General features: G+C 50.5%; 1 protein-coding gene across 2 annotated transcripts; it reads right to left on the bottom strand.

Moving 5' to 3' along the window:
• Window positions 1-9,457: 9,457 nt before the first annotated feature.
• Apln (apelin) lies at window positions 9,458-18,746 on the bottom strand. 2 transcript variants are annotated; one of them, XM_074062907.1, is made up of 3 exons: window positions 18,343-18,746; window positions 12,454-12,621; window positions 9,458-11,900 (listed from the first exon to the last, which is right to left on the bottom strand). In XM_074062907.1, exons 1-2 carry the CDS (start codon window positions 18,407-18,409, stop codon window positions 12,455-12,457), a joined length of 234 nt encoding a protein of 77 aa, XP_073919008.1. In that variant the 5' UTR covers window positions 18,410-18,746; the 3' UTR covers window positions 9,458-11,900; window position 12,454. The 2 variants fall into 2 exon arrangements, with proteins under 2 accessions (XP_073919008.1, XP_073919007.1); XM_074062906.1 differs by having other exon boundaries at window positions 9,458-11,862; window positions 18,343-18,543.
• Between the last annotated feature and the right edge of the window lie 759 nt (window positions 18,747-19,505).

Here is a 19,505-nt window from a genome sequence, read left to right as displayed (position 1 = left end):
ATCCACCCATGGCAGTCCCCCTCTGCAGGTCCCCCACCTGATAGTGGCCTCTCCTCAGACACTGGAGATAGTTTAGGGTCTTTAGAGTGAGCTCAGAGTCTGTGTGACAAGAAAGAATTTGACCCTAGGGAGTGGCAGGTCTATAAGGCCTTGTTACCATGGAAATACTGCTTTTAAGGATCTCAACGCATGATGCAAAACTAACTCTTCCAAGAAATTGAGGCTGGCGGGAAAGGAGGCTGTGAGCCTGTTCTTCACACACTTGCCCGTTCATTCAGTTGTTCATTCAGCATTTAGTGAGCACCTATTCACACACTGGGCACTGTGCTCTGGGTTCTAACTAGAGGAAACGTGGGCAAGTCCCTCACCCTCTCTGGTTTTCAGATAGCCTCTCCATCTGGATTATGAGGTGGACAGCTGAGGTTTTTCAATGTTCCACAGATGCCTATGGGGTCAGAGGTCTCTGTGTCAGGGGCTGCAAAGAGGATGGTTACTTTCTACAGCCTCCTGTTTTTAGCCTGCTCCCTGATTGAGTCTTCAGGGAACTTAGATCTTTGGGTGGTCTGGATCACCAAAGGCTTAGCCAAACATACCAGAAGATTCTAGATACCACAACTGTGGAAATCAGAACAGGCTACCTTGGAAAGTAATGAGTTCCCCATTGCTTGAGGTATGCAAGTGAAGGTAAAACGACTGCTCGGTGAGGATTGTGTAGAGAATGTTAGAGTGTAATGATTAAAAGCCAGGTTCCAAAGCTGAGCATGGGAGCACACGTCTGTAATTCCAGCACTGAAGTGGCTGAAGCAGGAGGATTGTGAATTTAAGGCCAGCTGGGCTACGTAGTGAGTTTTAGACCAGCCTGGGCTATACAGAGGGACCATGTCTTTAAATCTTGGCTCAGTTTCCTACTTGTGTGACTTTAGGCAATTTACTCAAGCTTATTGAGCCTTGGTTTTCTCATCCACAAAATGCACACAATCTGAGTCAGCCTCATGTGGTTGTGGCAATTAAATAGTAATACCTATGTTATGTAGGTAAAACACTAGTATAGTACCTAGCTCATAAATGCTCAGTAAATATTAGCTTGTATTATCTAATGATGGCTCAGCTGAAATCCCTACCAAGCCTGGGATGCAATGGGACTGTTGACTACAAATCTTCCCGCACACCCTGGCAAGGGTGGGACTCTGTGCTGACCACCAAGCTGGCTGCAGGTAGCACTTTAGAGCTTTAAACTCCATCATTATTTTATCTCCCCCCGTACTGGGGTTTGAACTCAGAGCTTCAGGCTTGCTAGGCAAATTCTCTACCACTTAAATCACACCTGCAGCCCCTTTTGTTCTGGTTATTTTTGAGATACCATCTTGCTTTTTGCCTTTGCTTTTTCGCCGTCAAGCACCATCATGCCCAGCTTTTTCTGTTGAGATGGGGTCTCATGAACTCTCCTCCCCACCCCCCAGGCTGGCCTGGAACCTGGATCCTCCTGATCTTAGGCTCCTAGGTAGCTAGGATTACAAGCATGAGCCATCTACCCCAGAGGTTTTCTTTCAAAGTGCTATGTTGTTTGTTTGTTTGTGGTGCTGGGGATGAAACCCAAAGTGATTTTGGACACTGTATTCACTGAACCTAAAGACCACAGCAAGAGTTACAATGATCATCCCTGCTCTACAAATAAAGGAAAATAAAGTTAAGAGGTGGGGAACAACCCAGCTTTCAATTGGCAGCTTCTCCTCTGTCACACCATGATCAGTCCTCAGGGCCACGCTTTAAAGAGGACAGCAGGTAGGAAGAGGCAAATTGTGGAGTGGGCAAAGCAAGAGCCATGCTGGTGACAGTAAACTTGTGCAAAGCAGCTATCCACTGCTTGTACTTTTGCAAGGAGGATCCAAGGCCAAAGCCGAGGGAGCAGGGAGCAGAAGAGGGTATTTCCTGGAAATGTTGCGGGTGTGGCTGCTGAACTCCACCCATGGGCAAAGGACAAGGAGAGGCCTGCACATGAGCACTTATTTGAAGCTGATTACTGTAGGCTGAACTTGGCTCCTCCAGAGCTGCCATACCTCTGAGCTCACTCAGAAAGCTTTCCCTTTGGGCAAAGTCCAAGGGGATCAGACTCTGATCTGACACTTCTCTTCCCAGTCCAGTGGCTTGAGTATTTAGCTAATGGCTGATGGCCTCACCAAGGGATTTTGCTTGCCAAGACTAGCAAGGTGAGTTAGTGTTTTCATGCCATTTGGAGGCGCGATGAAAAAGGGTCATTAAAAGAAAAAATTCCTATCAGGCTTGAGAACAGTAGTATTAATAACCTAACTCATGGCTTCCTGAAGCTCTGGGTTAAAATATGCATGTTACCTGGGAGGATGGGAAGTAGATAGGAGCAACATCTTTGCAAATCTTTGATAACCAGCTTGGGGGCGGGTGGCGCATAAACTAAGAGGAATGTTCTCCAACCAGAAACACCCTACAAAGCTGTACCAGCACAGAGGGAGGCAAAGAGCAGCCCTGGATGCAGGCCTTGATAGGAGGTAGGGATGCTCCTTGCGACGTCTCCCATGAGCACATGCAAGAATCGGAAGCTCCGAGGCTTCCCACCAGGGCAGGAGTGCAGTGGGAACATGCGGTTTGCTGAAAGAAGTACTCCTTGGGACAGTAGGAGGACCAGATAGCTTAGGAAGTCCTGTAAGGATACTAACAAGGCCCAGCTGCTGCCTTTTGCCACCACAGGTTCACCCCCAGTACCCTTGGGTGGCAATTTCTTTCCCTGTCCCACCCACATACAATGCACAAGCAGAGTTAGCATTCCCACAGACTGTCACACATACACCTCAGGAGCAAACACGCATAGCCATTCTAGCAAGCTTAGGTATGCACCAAGGTTGGGGAGGGAAGGAGCCACTGCAGTTCCAAGGATCAGCCAGCAGAGGGAAGCCTGTCACGCTGCACTGGATTTCACCCAGAGGCTGGGAGGTGAAAGGGAAGCTGAGTGATCTCAAGGAAAGGGGAACACACAAGATGCTTTCAATGTCCCACCAGCCTGCGAGCTGGCACAGGCACACATAGCCACCCAGTCCTGCGGGATGGGTGATGGGGGAGGGGGGAGGGGGCTCAGTTCCTCCTGATAGAACATTGGTCAAATTATTAAGAGAGAATGTCTTAGCTACATTAGAGCACCCTGCATGCAGCCTACAGCCAGAAAGGGACTCAGCCAACACACGGGAGTCCAGTGGAATCTCTCATTGGGCAAGTCACAACCTCCTTCAGGGCCTGCTTCCTCAGGGTTTAAGAGTAAGTTGTGTGTCTGCTCCTTCCCTCCTCAGTGCCTGGACATGAGCCCTGGGCTCTGTCTGCAAGGACCTTCCTCCTGCTTTCTTCTGACTCACTCAGGAGGTCTCAGCATCCGCTTCTCCTGATGGAAGATTTCTCTGACCCCCAACCCCCAAGAAACTTCCTAGAGGCCCCGGGATTTTCCTCCTAAGCCCTTGCCACCATTCCTGGTCTGATCCTCATTATGATATCTGTCTTTCTCTCTGGGTTGTAAGGAATGTGGTACATTACAGCTCCTCAATAAGCATTTGGTGAATATTGAGAAAGAAATTTCTTTTTTCCTTCTTTTTTTGATTCTGAGGATGGAACCTAGGGCCTCAGGCATGCTAAGCACACACTCTACCACTGAGCTATATCCCTAACCTGGGAAAGAACTTTCTACAGACCAGATTACAAAAGCTGGGGTGCCAGTGGCTCACACCTGTAATCCTATCTACTCGGGAAGCTGTGATCAGGAGGATCACAGTTTGAGGCCAGCTTGAACAAAAAAATGTCACAAGACCCTACCTCAACCAATAGCTGGGCCAAAAGCAAGACCCTATCTTCAAAAAACCAGAGCAAAAAGGTCTAGAAGTGGCTAAAGAGGTAAGAGCACCTGCCTAGCAAGCCCTGAATTCTAAATCCAGTACCACACACACACACACACACACACACACACGTAGATCATGGCATTCTTTCTGTACCAAATCTTTTCTTGTCCTTTCTTGTCTTTTCTTTTCCCTTCTTTTGTGTTTTCTGCTACTGAAGGTTGAACCCACAGCTTCACACTTCCTGGACAAGAGCTACACCCCCAGATCTGTATCAAACATTTTGACTTCAAGAAATTTCAGTCACTACAAGCCTGTGAAGGAACTAGGGATTTTTGTTTCCATTTTAGAAATTATAAAATCGAGGCCCAGGAAGGTGAAGTGATGGACCCAGGCTTGGTCCACAGATTGGTTACGTGTCCACATCTTCTTCTGGGAGGTTTGAGCATTGTCACCTTCATCATGCTTATGCCCTCAGCACATCTTGCACATGGTCAGCAAATACAAGAGCTTTGGGGGTAGGGGGACAAGGCTGGGCTCCAATGCTGGCCTCACCTGCTGGATGACCTTCAGGGCTAAGGGAGAATCTGGTAAGATTCTGGCTGGCACTCGAAGGACTGGGAAAGTTGAGGGAAACAGAGAACCAGGAAAGGGAGGTCTAGGGAAACTCAAGGAATATCTGCCAATGTGAAGGCTCAAGACCAGGGGAGCAACCCAGTTGGGGGCAGGGGCACTGAAGGCACTATGGTAGCAAAAGGCAGTGAGGGCTGGCACTTACCACACACCTCCTTTCCCTGGAGCCTCCCAGAGGCATTGTAATGAGCAAGACTCCACCACTGTCCCTGCTGCACTGTCTCTCACTAGTATAGGGTACAGGCTCTTTCAATGCTTGAAAGATTGTTGTGTGTCGGGGCAAGACAAAAGGGTTCTTCCTACGCTTGGGTTCTGGAAGTTTTGGCATCGGTTGATGGAGGTTTCTTTGGAAACTCACACAAGGACTATGATCAAAAACTTGACAGGCTATTTGGTAGTGGTGGGGATAGGAGTGGAGAGGGCCATGGAGCAGAGCTGGAAGGTAGACTAGACAGAGGGGGGAGATGAGACCCTCATAAGTATGCTAGGGCCATCAGCCCTATTTGCCAGGGAGGGAGCCAGAGACATCCCTGCCTCGCTGGAAAGATGAACCTCCTCGTCCCATAGCCTGTAGACACAGTGCTTCTGCTGCACCTGGGACCAAAGGTGCAGATGGAAGCCCGTTCCCTACAGTGGCAGCCTGTAGGGAGTGCTTGACATTTCGACAATGGCTTTGCCTTCCTTTAAAGCAATGCCACCTTGTTCTCTGGGTGCCTCAGTTTCCTCAACTATAAAATGGGGTTGTGACTAAGTCAGAACAGGTGAAGGTCTTTGAACTTTGCTTGGCAAATGAGAAGCACTCTGTACAAGTTTGCTGGTATTTTTTAGCTATGTCCTCTTACACAGGTCACTTTCTCTTTCTGAGCCCCACCTTCTTCATTTGCAAAATATGAAGGGGCTTAAGATACTGAGTGGCCTCCCAGGCTCCTGCCAACTCCGACCTTCTAGGAGTCTATGTCTGAGGTAGGGAGAGCAAAAGGTTGTCCTATAAAAATAGATGAAGGAAGCTGGGATCCCCAAAAGATGAACCGACCTGGCTGTAATCACACAGCACAGCTGGGGTTAGGATCTACAGGTCTGACCTTAGAGTTCCATGCCACTGGACTAGCTTGGCTGCTTTAATACTCAGAGAAGATCAGAAAGCATTCAATTTGCACAATGGGAGAAGTGTGTCATGGAGGTTCCAGCAGCCCCTGGGCTAAAGGGAAGCTGGTGCAGACCCATATAACCTAGCTTTCCTTGCTATATGCCTGTTTCTTCTCCCAGGACTTTCCCCTATAAGTCCGTGTGGAAAGCCCTGACTCCCTCCAAAGGGCAACTCAAAGCACCTAGGGTGCCCCCACTGTTTGCTGGGCTCCCAAACAACAGGTGCTTCATCAACAGGTGCTTCCTACCCATCTATCTCCTGAAGGGGCCTGGGCAGATGAAGAGGCTGATGCTTAGAAGGACCAAGACTGTGCCAAGCTGCCCAGAAAATCCTGGGCAGAAGCAGATTCAAGACTGGAACCCAGGTTTCTGTGTCCCTAGCCTTTTGTAAAAAGGAACCTGAAATGCTAGATAGGTCTCCTGGAGCAGGTGCATGGCTTTGCAATTCCAGACCAGGGTCCCAGATAAGGTGCTAATCATGAGCACTTAGCACCTCTGGAGAAGCTTTCTGGCTGCTGTCCCAGCTAAAGGGAGAATGCTGCAGGCCTAATCTGTCCCTGGAGAGGCCTTATGTGTTGTCTAGGAGATTGGAAGTTTCCAGTGACGAAGGCATACTCAAGATGGGAAGCAGACCCTTTGCAGAAGCAAGACAGCTACCCCACGCTGAAGGGCAAACCTAGACTTGACTTGCCAATTAACAGCTCTTTGCATGTGAACCAATGACTGGAACTATTTCCCTTCTCCATCTATACATTGCAGATAGATTGCTGCCCTGTCTACTTCTGTCTACTTCTTGGGGCTAGTGCAAGGCTTAGGAAAGATAATAACAGCTTCTGCTTAGTGCTAGTCCCACAGACTGGGTACTGTGCCAAACACTTTACCTCCATTGTGCTGTTCAGTCCTGACCACAGTGCTATGAAGTAGGCAGCATCCTGCCCAATGAGGTCAAGACCCTGGTCTCCAGGTCACACAGATAAGTAAGTACTCCAGCATTTGAAGCCCATTTTGACTCCAGACTTCCTCTGTCACTGAAAGCACTTTGTTAGTTGTGAGTATTATTAGAGCCTGGTACCCGGGCTGTATCATAACCAGTATATTAGATTTCTTAACTCTAGGCCTTGCTACAGAATATGACTTCCCCTCGGGCTTCAGGCAAGGGTTCAAGGGCTGAGTTGAAGGGTCAGCTGATGCTTCATTTGGACAGGGTTGGACAAACTGTGGCCTGCTGCCTGTTTTTTAAACTATTATTATTAGTATATATTAATTGTACAAAGGCGTTTCATTGTGATAAGTCCATACATGCATATAATGTGCTTTGGTGCAATTTACTCCTCTTTTATTCCTTCCCACCCTCCCCTTTTATGATTAGTGAGTTTCATTATTCTATTTTCATACATACATATAATATACTTGGATCATGTTCACTCCCCCATCACATTCTCCTTTTGCCCTCCCCCATCCTGCTGGTTCCTCCAACACCCCCTTTTAAATTCATGTCATATTTTTTAGGCTTAGACTCTGCATGTGAGCAAAATAGTGATATCTGGCTTTTTGAGCTTGGCTCTCAGCATGATGATCTCCACCAATATCCATTTTCCTGGAAATGACTTAATTTCATTCTTCTTTATGGCTGAATAATACTTCATTTTGTATATGTGCTTCATTTTCTTTATCCATTCATCTGTTGAACGGCTGATTCCATACCTTCTGCCCTTCATTTTTATAAATAAAGTTTGATTGGAACATTTCCATGTCCATTGGTTTATGTATTGTCTGTGGCTGCTTCTGGATGACAATGTCAGACTTGAATAGTTGAGACAGAGACTCATAAAGTCAAAAATACTGTCTGGCCCTTTGCAGAAAAAGTTTGCTGACCCTTGATTTGAGACATTCAAGGAAGTGTCCTGGATGCAACTCTGGCCTTTGACTGAAGTCCAACGGAGCAGCAGAGGGAGTCCCTTGCCAGGATCCTTTTCTAAGCACTGGCCACTATGAAAAGTAAACTGGCTTTTCAAAGGAGGCCTGAAGAGACTTTATTTTGGGGGAGGGGGGTCCAGAGAAATGCTGGTTGAGTCAGAAGATTTCTTGGGCCAGGAGAAGTTATTAACCAAGGCTTCTCTGCCATCTTCTTTGGCAGTTAGTTGGCACAGGCTTACTCCAGTCAGAAAGAAACCTTGGATTGAGAAATTTTACTTGAAAAACCGAATTATATAAGCACCTCAGAATGGTGCCTCAGGCCAAGCCCCATGGACCCCTTGCTTGCAGAAGCAAAGCCCAGCCCCAAGTCAGCCAGGGCTTGTGGCAGAGTCCGAAGTGGGAGACTTCAAAGCAGCTATGTCTCATTTGACACCATACTTGGGGGCCTGAAAAGCCTTGTGTGGTCTGATTCTGTTTGCCTCCGTAATCTCTGTCATTTCAGAGGCTGCCGAATTTCCTAATTTCAGGGTCTCAGACCCACTCTTCAACCTCTCAGTCCAGGACCTCCTGTCCAAAAGTAAGCAGTTAAGTGAACTGCTTTTGCTTTAGTCTAAAGGTCTGCATTTTGACAAATGATCATATTCTGATTCTATTGTATCCATTTGGTCAAGTCAAGATATCTCCAAAGGGTGCAACTATGCCCTGCCCCCTCTTGATTTGAGCTCCAAAAGTTACCTGCTTTTCTTTCTCTCATCCCCTGCTCCAAGGAGGTCAGGCTCACACCCACCCAACAGTATCCCATTTACTACATAGGCCCCATGGGCTCTGGTGGCTAATCCCCTTTCCATGTTCCCACTCCCATTACCACCAACTTCCTGTCAACTTAACCAAATGCTGTTGGGCTTCTTAGAGCCAGTTTCAGTCAGTCAGCCTCTGTTCACTTTCTCTGATCTCATCAGGCCATACTTTGCTGCCTCATGTTCCAAATTTCTGTTGCACTTGCTGAGAAAACCAAATACATTTTGTACTTAGTTTCTGTCTCTAGTTAGGGTACCATCTGCTTCTCTGTAGAGTTTGCATCCTAGAATTCCAAGACAAGATTCTGGATTCACTTATAAACTGTGAGATTGGGCCAGGTGCTTTTCCTGTCTTAGCTGGTTTTCTCACCTGTGAAATGGAGATGGTAGTCTTTGGGACCAAGATGTTAGGTTGATAAAATGAGTTAATATTTTAAAAGAGTTCTGTAAACTGTTAAAGGCCTTACATACTTAAGGGTTGGTATTCAGTTGTCCCTCCCCACCCACACCCCTCTTCTTGGTTTCATGTGAAATTAGAGCTCTGGGGGAGATTAGGGAGATAACAGACCAATCAGAGTAAAGCCAGCCCACCCGAAACCCAGCTCTGCCTAAACCCAGCTCCTCTGATGACTAGTTTGCCTAAAAGTCAAACTAGCAATTTTAAAATAAGACATTTTGCACCAATTTTCCTAAGAGGCACTTCCAACATAATGCATATTTTTAAATCACTATATAACAATTTGCAGCATTTTGTCAATGATGACATAGTTTTGCATGCTCAAGGGTGACTTTTTCTATTTTTCTCCTGTTGAGCAGTTTTAGGACGTTTAGCAAGTTTATTTGAAGATGTTTTCTTTAAAATTATGTATTTAAGGCACTAAATACTTGTCACAGCTACAGAATTCCCCACAAGTTATACCCAATCTGTGTTCTGAACACTCCTGTTTCCTTCTCATTGGGTTTTGCTGTGTGTTGTGTATGACTGTGTGCACCTAATGGGTTTATTAACCAAATTAGCATGTGTCCAATGTTCTTTTCTGTTCTACAAAACATCGACATTTTGACAACAAGCATGAAGAAGTGAGACAGATGGAACAGAAGTGTATTGACCCCCTTGCATTTTATTTTTCAGGCTATCTCATTCATCAAACAACTCCACTTTGTGGAACATAAAATGATACATACAAAGTCATTACCAAATGCATTTATTGCTGAATACATAACATTTTTTAAGGAAGGAAAACTGGCTAAGAATCCCAAAAGTGCTCAAAAGTAGATAAAATAGAAGACACCCACCAAAACTACAAAACATTTTTTAGTAGATATCCCATCTTTAATAAGCATGCTCTTAAATAAATTGCTTTTGAAAACTCCCTTGAATGACACTGCCAAAAAATTAGGACATTTGAATCGGTGCCAAAAGACTTAAAAGTGGGTTGAATTTTAAGTGACCTGATCATTAAGCATAGAGATTCCTTTTGTGAGCTTGTGGCAAATCAGTTTGAGGCCAATTGACCCAGAACCAACTTGGGATGTAGGCAGTTACTTCCCTGCACGTGCAATCTGTGGGCACAGGGACAACTGTGGCCCTCAGGGGGAAGGAACGCCCCTCCTGAACATGACCTCTAAGAGTAAAGGCAAATTATCAGCTTTTAACTCTTTATTATAAAGATATATTTACAAAGAACAATCTTTACAAACACAGTGAGCACAAGTATGGGAAGGGGACAATTTCTTAATGAAAAGGGCCTTAATATCTTTGTATAAATTAGTATAAGAATCATACACAACCACTTTAAATAAGACAGCCCCTGGCCCATGAGCTCCCCTCTTCTGCCCCCCATCCCCCCTCTTTTTCAGCCTTTTTTTTTTCCCCTTCCCCAAGTAGCTGAGCTTGGCGGCAGGTCATGGCAGGCTGATGAGGCAGGAGATGCAGAAAGGATGAGGAAGAAGGAGGCCAGGTCCCTGGTGGGGGGACCAATGGCAGAAGAGACACTGGCAAGCCCGCACTCCAAGCCCAAGCAATGGGGGCTGTGCCAGGTAGAAGCAGCAGCAGCAGCATTAGCAGCAGCAGTGGGAAAGGAAAGGACTTTGGGGAAGTGGACAGGCAAACATTGGGGTTATTATGGGACTTGAGGGTCCTGACTCCCCCTGCTCCCACACATATGCACACGGGAATCAGGCAAAAGGCGAGATGGTCCTTCTTCAGGGAAAGGTCCCTCAAGGAACATGGGGCTTCCTGGGGAGAGGTGCACCCTACTTGCACATTCTCCCATCTCTCCTTCCTTCCTTCTCTCCTTCCTTTCCTCCCCCTTCTTCTCCACTCTCTGCCCCCTGCCCTCCAAGGAGAGGCCACTAGGAACAAGGGTCCAGTTAACAAGGGGGAGGCTATTGAGTGGTTATTAAGGTTACTTCTGGCTCCTGACAACCATTGTTGGGGTGTAATGGTAATCTCTGTGCTTGAGCTCCCCCTATTAAAGTACCCCATCCCTGGGAGTGCTGCTAGGACATGGGAGGAGCAGGGGGTCTTCCCATTTATGGAAACTTCCAGGCCAGGTTGGGAATGGAGCAGCAGAGGAAGGCCAGGGAGGTGGGAGCAGCTCCATCCCCACACAGGGCAGCTCATAGCCAACTCGCCTCTCCCTTGCCTTCACAGAAACCTGCAGCCCTAACCCCAGTAAAAGGCACTTCATTTATTTTGAAAGGACATCATCAAGAGGGAAGAGAACATCATAAAGTGGGAGTCCGGAGACATGGTCCCCATTCTGGCTCTTCAGCAGCCCTGAGCACGTCATTCCCCTCTCCAGACCTGTGTTTTTATAGGCTTTTGCATAGGAGGCCAAGCTAAATGATTTCCAAGGGTCCTTTGGGCCCTGATTTTCTATAATTCTTGGCAAAAACAACACTCCTGCTTGGCTTTTACTCCTGGGAGGACACAGAGCCATGTCAGTCCCCTTCCGACCCAGACACTGAACTAGCTTGGGGAGGGGGTGTTAGAGACACAGTAGAGTGAGAGGAGTGACAAAGAACTGCAGGACTTCTCTCCTTCACCTCATCCTTAACCGGGCTAAACACAGGGATGAGGAAGTAGCCACAGCGACTACTTTCAACCCCCTTCAGGGCACTCACTATATTTCCCATTTTGGTGCCCTGCAATGCACCCTCTCTGGGTCCCAACAAACCACATGCAGGAGCCCAGTGAAGAAGAGAGTGTTTCCACCCAGATCCCAGGGCAGACATGAGGATGGAAAGGCCACGTGAGGGGTGGGGCCAGTAGACCCAGGAGGTAAGGACTAGGGCATCAGAGGGCCAGGGGGAGGCTTGGTCTCCAAAGTCAGTCCAGGTAGCAGCCAGAAAGATGGGCTGAATGGATCCTTGTGAGAGAAATGGAATCATCTGAATGAGTGGCAGAACCACGCCATTAGACGAAGCTGGTGGGTGAGAAGAGCCGGGACCATCAGCAGCTAAAACAGGTGCAAGATGAGAGCTGAATGGATGTGAGGGCTCCAAAGCAGACGAATCTGTGAAGTAGAGAGAATTGCAGGGGACCTCTTCAGTTCTAAAGAGACAAATATGACAAGAGAGGTCACAGACATGTCCTGAGTCAAAGGAACCGTTCCAAGAAAAGGGAGGAGATAACCTTCATCTCCCTTGAACCTAAAGCCCATCTCCCCTTCCTTCAGCTCTGGACGACTGCAAGCCAGCTCTCCTGGGAAGGATCTCTTTCTCCTTCCCACTCACCCCTGGACCTTGGGAGGATCTGCACTAGGCACCTGGGCATGCCTCTCCAGTCAAAGTCTGATAGGACTGCCAGAACTCTCCAATGGTCAGCCTGTCCAGCCCCAGGCAGCAGGGTAGAGGAGAATGAACTCTTGGCAGCGGGGATCAGGATATGGGCACCAAGCATCAAGCCCTTCTCTGGGCCTCAGTCTCCCCCTCTGTAAAGTGGAGGGGCAGGACAAGTGCTCTACAAGCTCCCTTGCAGTAATGAGCCCCTGTGTATGTTGCCGAGACCTCTTCCGGAGCGTGTCTGGCCAGTGATAAGCAGCCTTCCAGGCTGACCCGCCCCCCCACATTACCACTGCCTACTGACCAGGGGCTCTAGTACCTACTTCAGAAAGGCATGGGGCCCTTATGGGACAGGCGTGGCCGCTGGCGGCGGAATTTCCTCCGGCCTCCTGGCCAGGACCCTGGTCCATTCCTTGAAGCTCTGGGCTGCATCAGATACCGAACGTTGCCTTCTTCCAGCCCCTTCCCATCAGGAGGCTGCATCAATGGTACTGCAGAGAAGGGAAAAACCCGTTAGCAAGAAGACTGATGAAAATGGTAGGGGGCAGGGGAGGGGGCCCACAGACCACAGGGGTTGGGGGATTTCTTCATGAGGTGGTCATCCTCATGGCTTTTTCACTTGCTTTTCCTTTTCCATTCGGATGAAAAATATGTTGTTTTGTACATTGTTCTGGAACAAACAGAACCACTCACATCTTGCCACTGAGGCAACTGCTTTTATGCTCTTTTGACAGTTATGTTTCTAACAGGCACAGGTGGGTTCTTCCCTTGGAATGTCATTAGGGGGTGCACTCTGGGGCATCAAGCCTATGCTTGGTTGGGGTGCAAGAGGCAGTGACCCCTATGGCATCCTGCGACTAGTGCACATGCAACATCACAATGCCTGCCCCTCCATCAGTTACCCAGCTTCCACAGTTATCCAACAGAGTCCTATTGGCTTCACTCATCCTTTTTGTTTCTCGACTGCGGTATTTTAAAGTAAATTTCAAACATCATGTCATTGTAGACTTACATCCTTCAATAGGCAGAGTGACCCACTTTTGAGTGCTAGTGATCTCATACCTCACCCCTGGGCAGTTCATCAGTGATAAGGCATCTCTGAGGCTCACGCTTGCTCCCAAGGCTTCCTCACAGGTGTGACTGGGGCCCATCTGACTAGCCTGCTTTCTGCTTGGCTGTACTCAGCCTGCGACCAGATTTAGAGGCTAATAAATGCTACATGAATGAATGGATGGATGAATTGATGGATGGCCACCTGCAGTAGCATGTCTTGGGCCGGGAGAGGGACAGGTTGCTGAGGTTGGCACCTCCCCGCCACAGCCCTACCTCCTGCCATTCCCAGATCACACCTCCTATCATGTTTTTGGTTTAAATTCCTTCCATTCCAAGCCCAGCTGGCTTCTGTTCTACTCTCCCAGGCTTCTCTCTATATCTGTTCACATCTGGCTTGGAGTAGAACTTGCCTGATGCCAGCCTGAGCCCTAACAATGGAATTTAAGTGGTGCTGGGTGTACTTGGGCAGGATGAAAAAGGCACCCTTGCCAGCTCTCATGGAGCCTGCAGTCCAGCCAGGGAAGCCGAGCTGGCACCCAGAAGCAAGCTTGGCCACTGGAAGCAGGCAGCATGGGGGGATAAGATGGTGCTAGGGAAGAGGTGGAGGGGGAGGATGCTTGTGCAATGCCCAGTGTGGGGCCAGCCTGCAGAAATACAGCGTCTGAGGCCAGTGATAATGAATACCAGGCTCTCTTCCCCTCACACCACCAGATTTGCCTTCAGCTATATATCCCTGTCCCTCAAGCCTTATTGCCATCCATCCAGGAATTCCCACCCCTAGCTCACAGTTTCCATATAGTCTTCCACTGGCTGCTCTTCCTTCCCCGTCCCCTGCCTCCAACACCCCCATGCTCTGATTCCTTCCTTGGCCCCTTGGCTCTTGCTAGTCCTCCTCTGCTTACACACAATTTCCAGACGTTTAGCCTCCTCCTGGGCCAAAAGCGGGCGAGGTTTGTCCTTGGGGCCTTCTTTGCCCAGGCTCTGGGGCCTGCTACTCTTCCTCCTCACAGCCAGACACGCACACCCACCCCACATCCACGTTTTCTCTGTACCCATATACACATGCCCATGTACACATGTACCCAGGCCCATCAGGACCCAGCTGTTTACTATGGTTATTTGGTTAACTAGCCACACTTCTGTGCTGATAACCAGGGTAGGTTAATGTGACAACTCAGTCCCTAAACTCACAACCCATGAGAACTAAAACAAAAGTTATATTAGCACTTAGAATGGGGTGGGGAGGGGATGGCCAGGGTAAGTAGTCAGCTTCTGGCTGACTGTCTAGAGCTCCTGGTCTTGGATCTTGTGCCATTTGCAAAGCAGCTGGAGCTGGGGAAGGAGAGAAGGGAAGGACCTTCCTCAAGTTCCTGCCCTAGCTGCTCCAGCTTATGTATTCAGTTTTTGGGTCCTCTCAAGGCTCACCCTGAGCACTGAAGGTGGATCTAAATTTTGCTTATACGGAGGCAGTGCCAGAGACATACTTGGGGTGTTGGGCAATGTGGCCAGGCATAGGGGAAGGACGGAGGCTTGAAAATATAACTGAAGCCTTGGTTCTCACATCTATGGTGGGGGCAATAGAACAGGCCATTGTACCCCAAGAGTGCAATGAGTATGGGGAAAACAGGCATGGTGCCAGGATGGGGAAAGCATCATCAACCCCATGTGCTCGGCACCTGCGACTGTGAGTGTCTGTGGCAGTCAGGAAGGGAGGGCTGGACTGGGGGAAAGGAAGTTAAGAGCCAAGATGGGGAGCAGGGACAGTGGCTCAGACTCAGGCCAGGAAGATGTCTAGACTCTAGAAGAGTCTAGAAGAGCCACCCTGAGCTAAGTATCTGCTAGGGCCTGGAGAGCAGCCCCCCAGAAGTCCCTTACCTTTGCATCCTATTGGGGGGTGTGTTTCTGGGGGCGGGGCTCATTGTCTTTCTCATCACAGGAAGTCTGCAGGCTCCTCCCACACTCTAAGCCCATTGCCCACCTGTTTCCTACTTTTGATGCTAAGTCTGGTTTACCCTCAGGTAAACTGACACCTGAAACCTGGCTTTGTCCTGTCCAAAGGGACAAATTAGAGGCTGCTGATTCTCATCACTGCAAAGGTCCTGACTGTACAAAAGAATTCCCCTTTAGAATTGGGGGCATCCCCAGTACATTTCAATATTTCCTTCCAATTCACTTGTGGCTTAAAGGGAGGCAGGAGTTATCCCCCAAAGAACCTCAAGCCTGGAGGGATGGGAGCTATCACTCACAGAAGTGCTGTAGCAATGAAGCTACAGAATCCACGCTAAGAACCACAATCAGGGGAAGAACAGGATCTGATTTTCATGCAACCTGAACTCCAATGAATGCACAAACCAATGCCAATGCACAAAGGGATATGTGCAACTTTTCAGGAACATGCCAGAATCATCAGAAATGGTTCACCTGTTTTCCCTCTTGGGGTCTGACCTGTTTGCTTTAAAAATCCACACTCTGAATCTGCTGGGGACCCCAGTGGCAATGTTCCCTCTAAGGCTCTGTGGCACTACATATGTCTCCATGATGAGATACCTTTCCTTTGCCTCCCCAGTCTCCTGCCCAGTTGCCTTCTCCAGGGTCCTGTGTCCTCTTCTGGTGCCAGCTTTGCTTCCCTGGATGCATCAGGCTCTTCTGGCAGCCTGGCCCTCTACTTGACTTGCCTTAGGCCTTTGCTGCTGACAGTCCTGGCTCAGGTTACACAGGTGCTTAGTACTTAGGATTGGGGAAAGAGTGGAGCTGCCCGCTCAGTGGAGGGGGTACAGTAGGCTGTCCTCACTCTGCCACTGTGATTGCATGCTTGGAGCAGGAGCTGACAAGGGAGGAGCAGATTCGAAGAAAGAGGTGCTCAAAGACCAAGGGACACTTGGCCAGGGCCCAGCAGCTCTCAGACTCAGAAGAGCAAAGTGTATCCCAGGTCAGGAAATAGTGGAGGAGTGTGTGTGGTGAGAGGAGAGGGTAAAGGAGGGGGACAGACAGTTTAAGTCAGGACAGAATGTGGGGAGAAAGGAGGAAGCATAGTTTTCAGGCCTGGAACTACGACTGGGGACTCTAGCTGGGGAGAGCACATGCAAGTCTGGGCCGAGGACAAGGTAGTCCTGTGGTCCCTGTTTCTAGGCCAGTACAAGAGGCAAGAGAAACAGGACATGTGTACCTGGACCTTGGCAGGTGGCCACCTCCAGGAAGGTGTCCTCCTTGGCTCCAGCAGAGGTCAGGGGGTAGAAAGATAGTGGGAGCCTTAGAAGTTTCTGGCACTAGGCTTAAGCAAAATATGAGGGCAATGCATATATCCAAATCAAGGTGTGCAGATGACCTGCCAGAAACACAAGATGTTCTGGCAGCCTGGTCAATTTCTCTTCCCTGGAAACCAGCTCTCCCCTTTACTAGCACTGCCCCAACAGCTAGACTCCCAGAGGGCTCACATGGTGTCTGTTGGCCAAGGATCTCCCCATAGCCTCTGGGGGAGCACTGAGTAGGCAGATCTGGAGGCTCCAACTTCCACCAAAATACACATTCTGCACCCACTCTTCTTCTTTCCTGAAGGCACCATTTAAACTCTTTTCCGATGTCAGTATCATGTCAGTGTCTCCTCCTGACAACCATACTGGATAGGAAGCTCCAGGGTAGAGGGGCAGAGCCTTTTGGTATCTTAATTCCTGTCTTTTGTTCCCTTCCTGACACTTCATAGCTGACAGGAGGAGTTTGAGAAAGCCTGCCCTTTTCTTCTCAAGGAGGTGGCTGGCTCAGCACTGGAGTCTTGAAAAGGGAGACCACTGGACAGCCTCCTGAAGGCAGGAGGTGCCAGACCCAACTAATGTGCCTTCCTGAGAAGCCCAACAGCCATCTGGGGCCAGGGCAGTGACAAAAGAGCAAGAACAGAGAAAGGAGGTGGCCTACAAAGAGAGATAGGCAGAGTTGGTCGGACCCCCAGAGGCTCCTGGGTTGCAGACCATCCTCCTAGAGGGTCTGGAACCAAGTAGGGCCTTGTGCCCTTCTTCTAGGAAACTTGCTGTCCTATCCTCTCCCCTCTGATGTCATCTCCCTGTGACTCCAACCCTGCCACTGGCATTAATCCACCTGGTCTTGGCCTTCTCTTTCTGTGGTGCCAGGCAGGCAGCAGTGACAGCCAGATCACAGGACTGTGGCAGTTGGAGGTGGGAGCTGGCAGGTCCAGGAGACACTGACACAGAGGACAGGCAGCCTGCGAACCAGGCTTAGGGCAGACAAGAGAGAACCAGCATCAAGTATTGCCAGGTAGGGGTGTGTACAGGTGGGGAAGAAAGGGCTCTCCCCCTCCCTGTACTGCACGGAGGTATCAAGTCAGGTGCCTTTTTCTTGGTTTGGTGCCTGGAGACAGGGGGAGAAAGTGAAGCAAGACCATTCCTGGAACAGAGTAGAGGCTATAACCAGGATATGGGAGAATCAAGTCCCTGGAGTGGGATGGAGTCTGTGGGGAGAGTACCCCAAGCCCTGAAGGAGCAGGGGAAGAGACCAGACAGGACCCTGGAGTAAGGGAAGAGAAGACTAGCCTGGCCTGGCCCAGCCCGGCCCTGGGTAGGCTGCCTCTGCTCACATGCAGGCTTGAAGGAGCAACAGCTGGGATCCACGCCACCACTGCTCCCGCCCCCGCCTCGCACTCCAGCCTATGCAACAAGTGTCACGTCTGCATGTTGGCACATCATCCCCAATGGCCTGCGCCCCTGCAACTGGCCAGCAGCCCCTAACCTCCAGATGCCAGAAGACATGAGAACATAACCCACTCAGCTCAGGTCAGTTCCCTCCATGGATCCACAAGGGGAGCGGGACATCCCCCCAACCCCCCACCACGTGGGGTGCAGGGTGCTGGACATGGGGTGCACATCTGTGGCTTTGTGCTCCTGGAACTGCGAGGGGTGATCAGGAAGTGCAAGGCGCCAACTGGTGATGCCCAAGCCTGTGCAGAACGCACCCCCACCCCGAGGACTGGGTGCCCGCGGCGCCCTGTCAATGGGCCGCCCTGCGCGGCCGGCGCGGCGCGTGGCTGCTCCCTCAGGGCTTGCGCCCGGCTCGGCGGGAGGCGGGGAGAGCGCGAGTGGGGCGGAGGGAGGGAAGCGCGCCGGCTGCAGCCCGGGAGAGCGGCGAGGAAGCGCGGGCGAGCGCGCACTCACCTCCACACACCGCAGTCAAGGAGAGCCAGAGCAGCAGCAGCGCCTGCACGCACAGCCGCAGATTCATGCTGCAACTCGGGCCGCCGTGGCCGGACGAGCCGGCGCGGGGCTCGGGGCGGAGAGGCGGGACGCCCGGAGGCAAAGAAACGCGCGAGCCGCGGCTGGCGCGTGCGGGCACAGAACTCGTGTGGCTCCCGGGCCGCGTGAGTGTGCGCGCCCCAGCCCCGCCGCAGGCTGCCGGCCTCCGCTCGGCTGCAGCCTCCCTGTGCCGCCGCTGGGCGCTCAGCAAAGCGGACCTTGGCGGCTCGGGGCAGCGATGGCAATCTCTTTCCAAGCGGCTGGCTTTGCTCGGCCCGGGACTCCAAGTGCCCCGTGGACCAGGCTGCCAGCGAGAATGCTCCCCGCTCACTCCAGGGGCTGCATTTTGTAGCTTGTGGCTTGGCCGCGAGCCCACTTGGTCATGTGGTCATCGGGAGGGCTGCGGGGGGGGGGGCAGGAAGAGGGAGAGGGAGCGAGCCTCCCGCACCGCCCCCCTCCAGGCACGCACTCTGCAGCCCCGGGCAGGGCGCGAGAGGGATCCCTGAGGTGGCCCCACAACAAAGGCTGCGCAGCCTCTCGGACAACCCACAACAGCTCCCCGGACAATGCCCGCCTGGCCGGGGGCCAAGGGTTTTTGGAGACCTGAAGGCTTTCAAACACAGGAAGCATTTGGGGCGGTGGAGGGGCACGCTTAACCCTTTCTCACCTGGCTTCCTTAACAGCTGTCAGGAAACCTGGGCACTCAAGGAAGGACCCCATCTGGGCTGCCCCCACTCCCTCCCTCCATCTCTGACCCTGAGTGTGCTCCTTCCCCTTGCCACTTTTCATCCCCAAGGGTTTGGCCAAGACCCTCCCCAACTGGTTCTCCTCTGTGCTTTGCGCCTTCAACTGAATTTTAATAAAGCTATTTGCCTCTCTACCTGGACTGCCTCCACCTCACCCTGCCCCTGAACTCTTCATTTTTGCAGCAGACCCTCAAAAGCCATTCCATCTAGACGCATTCCCAAGATAACAGCCTCCAGTAGAGGCTGCCCCTTGGTTCCTGCTCACTGTTGGGACATGCAACAACTACTAAACTGTCCCCTGTCTAGTTCCACATCACCATAAGAGGAGGCCGTATACTC

Source organism: Castor canadensis, chromosome X, assembly GCF_047511655.1.
Source record: "Castor canadensis chromosome X, mCasCan1.hap1v2, whole genome shotgun sequence".
NCBI classification, from domain to species: Eukaryota; Metazoa; Chordata; class Mammalia; order Rodentia; family Castoridae; genus Castor; species Castor canadensis.
This window is presented reverse-complemented; position numbering and strand designations above follow the sequence as displayed.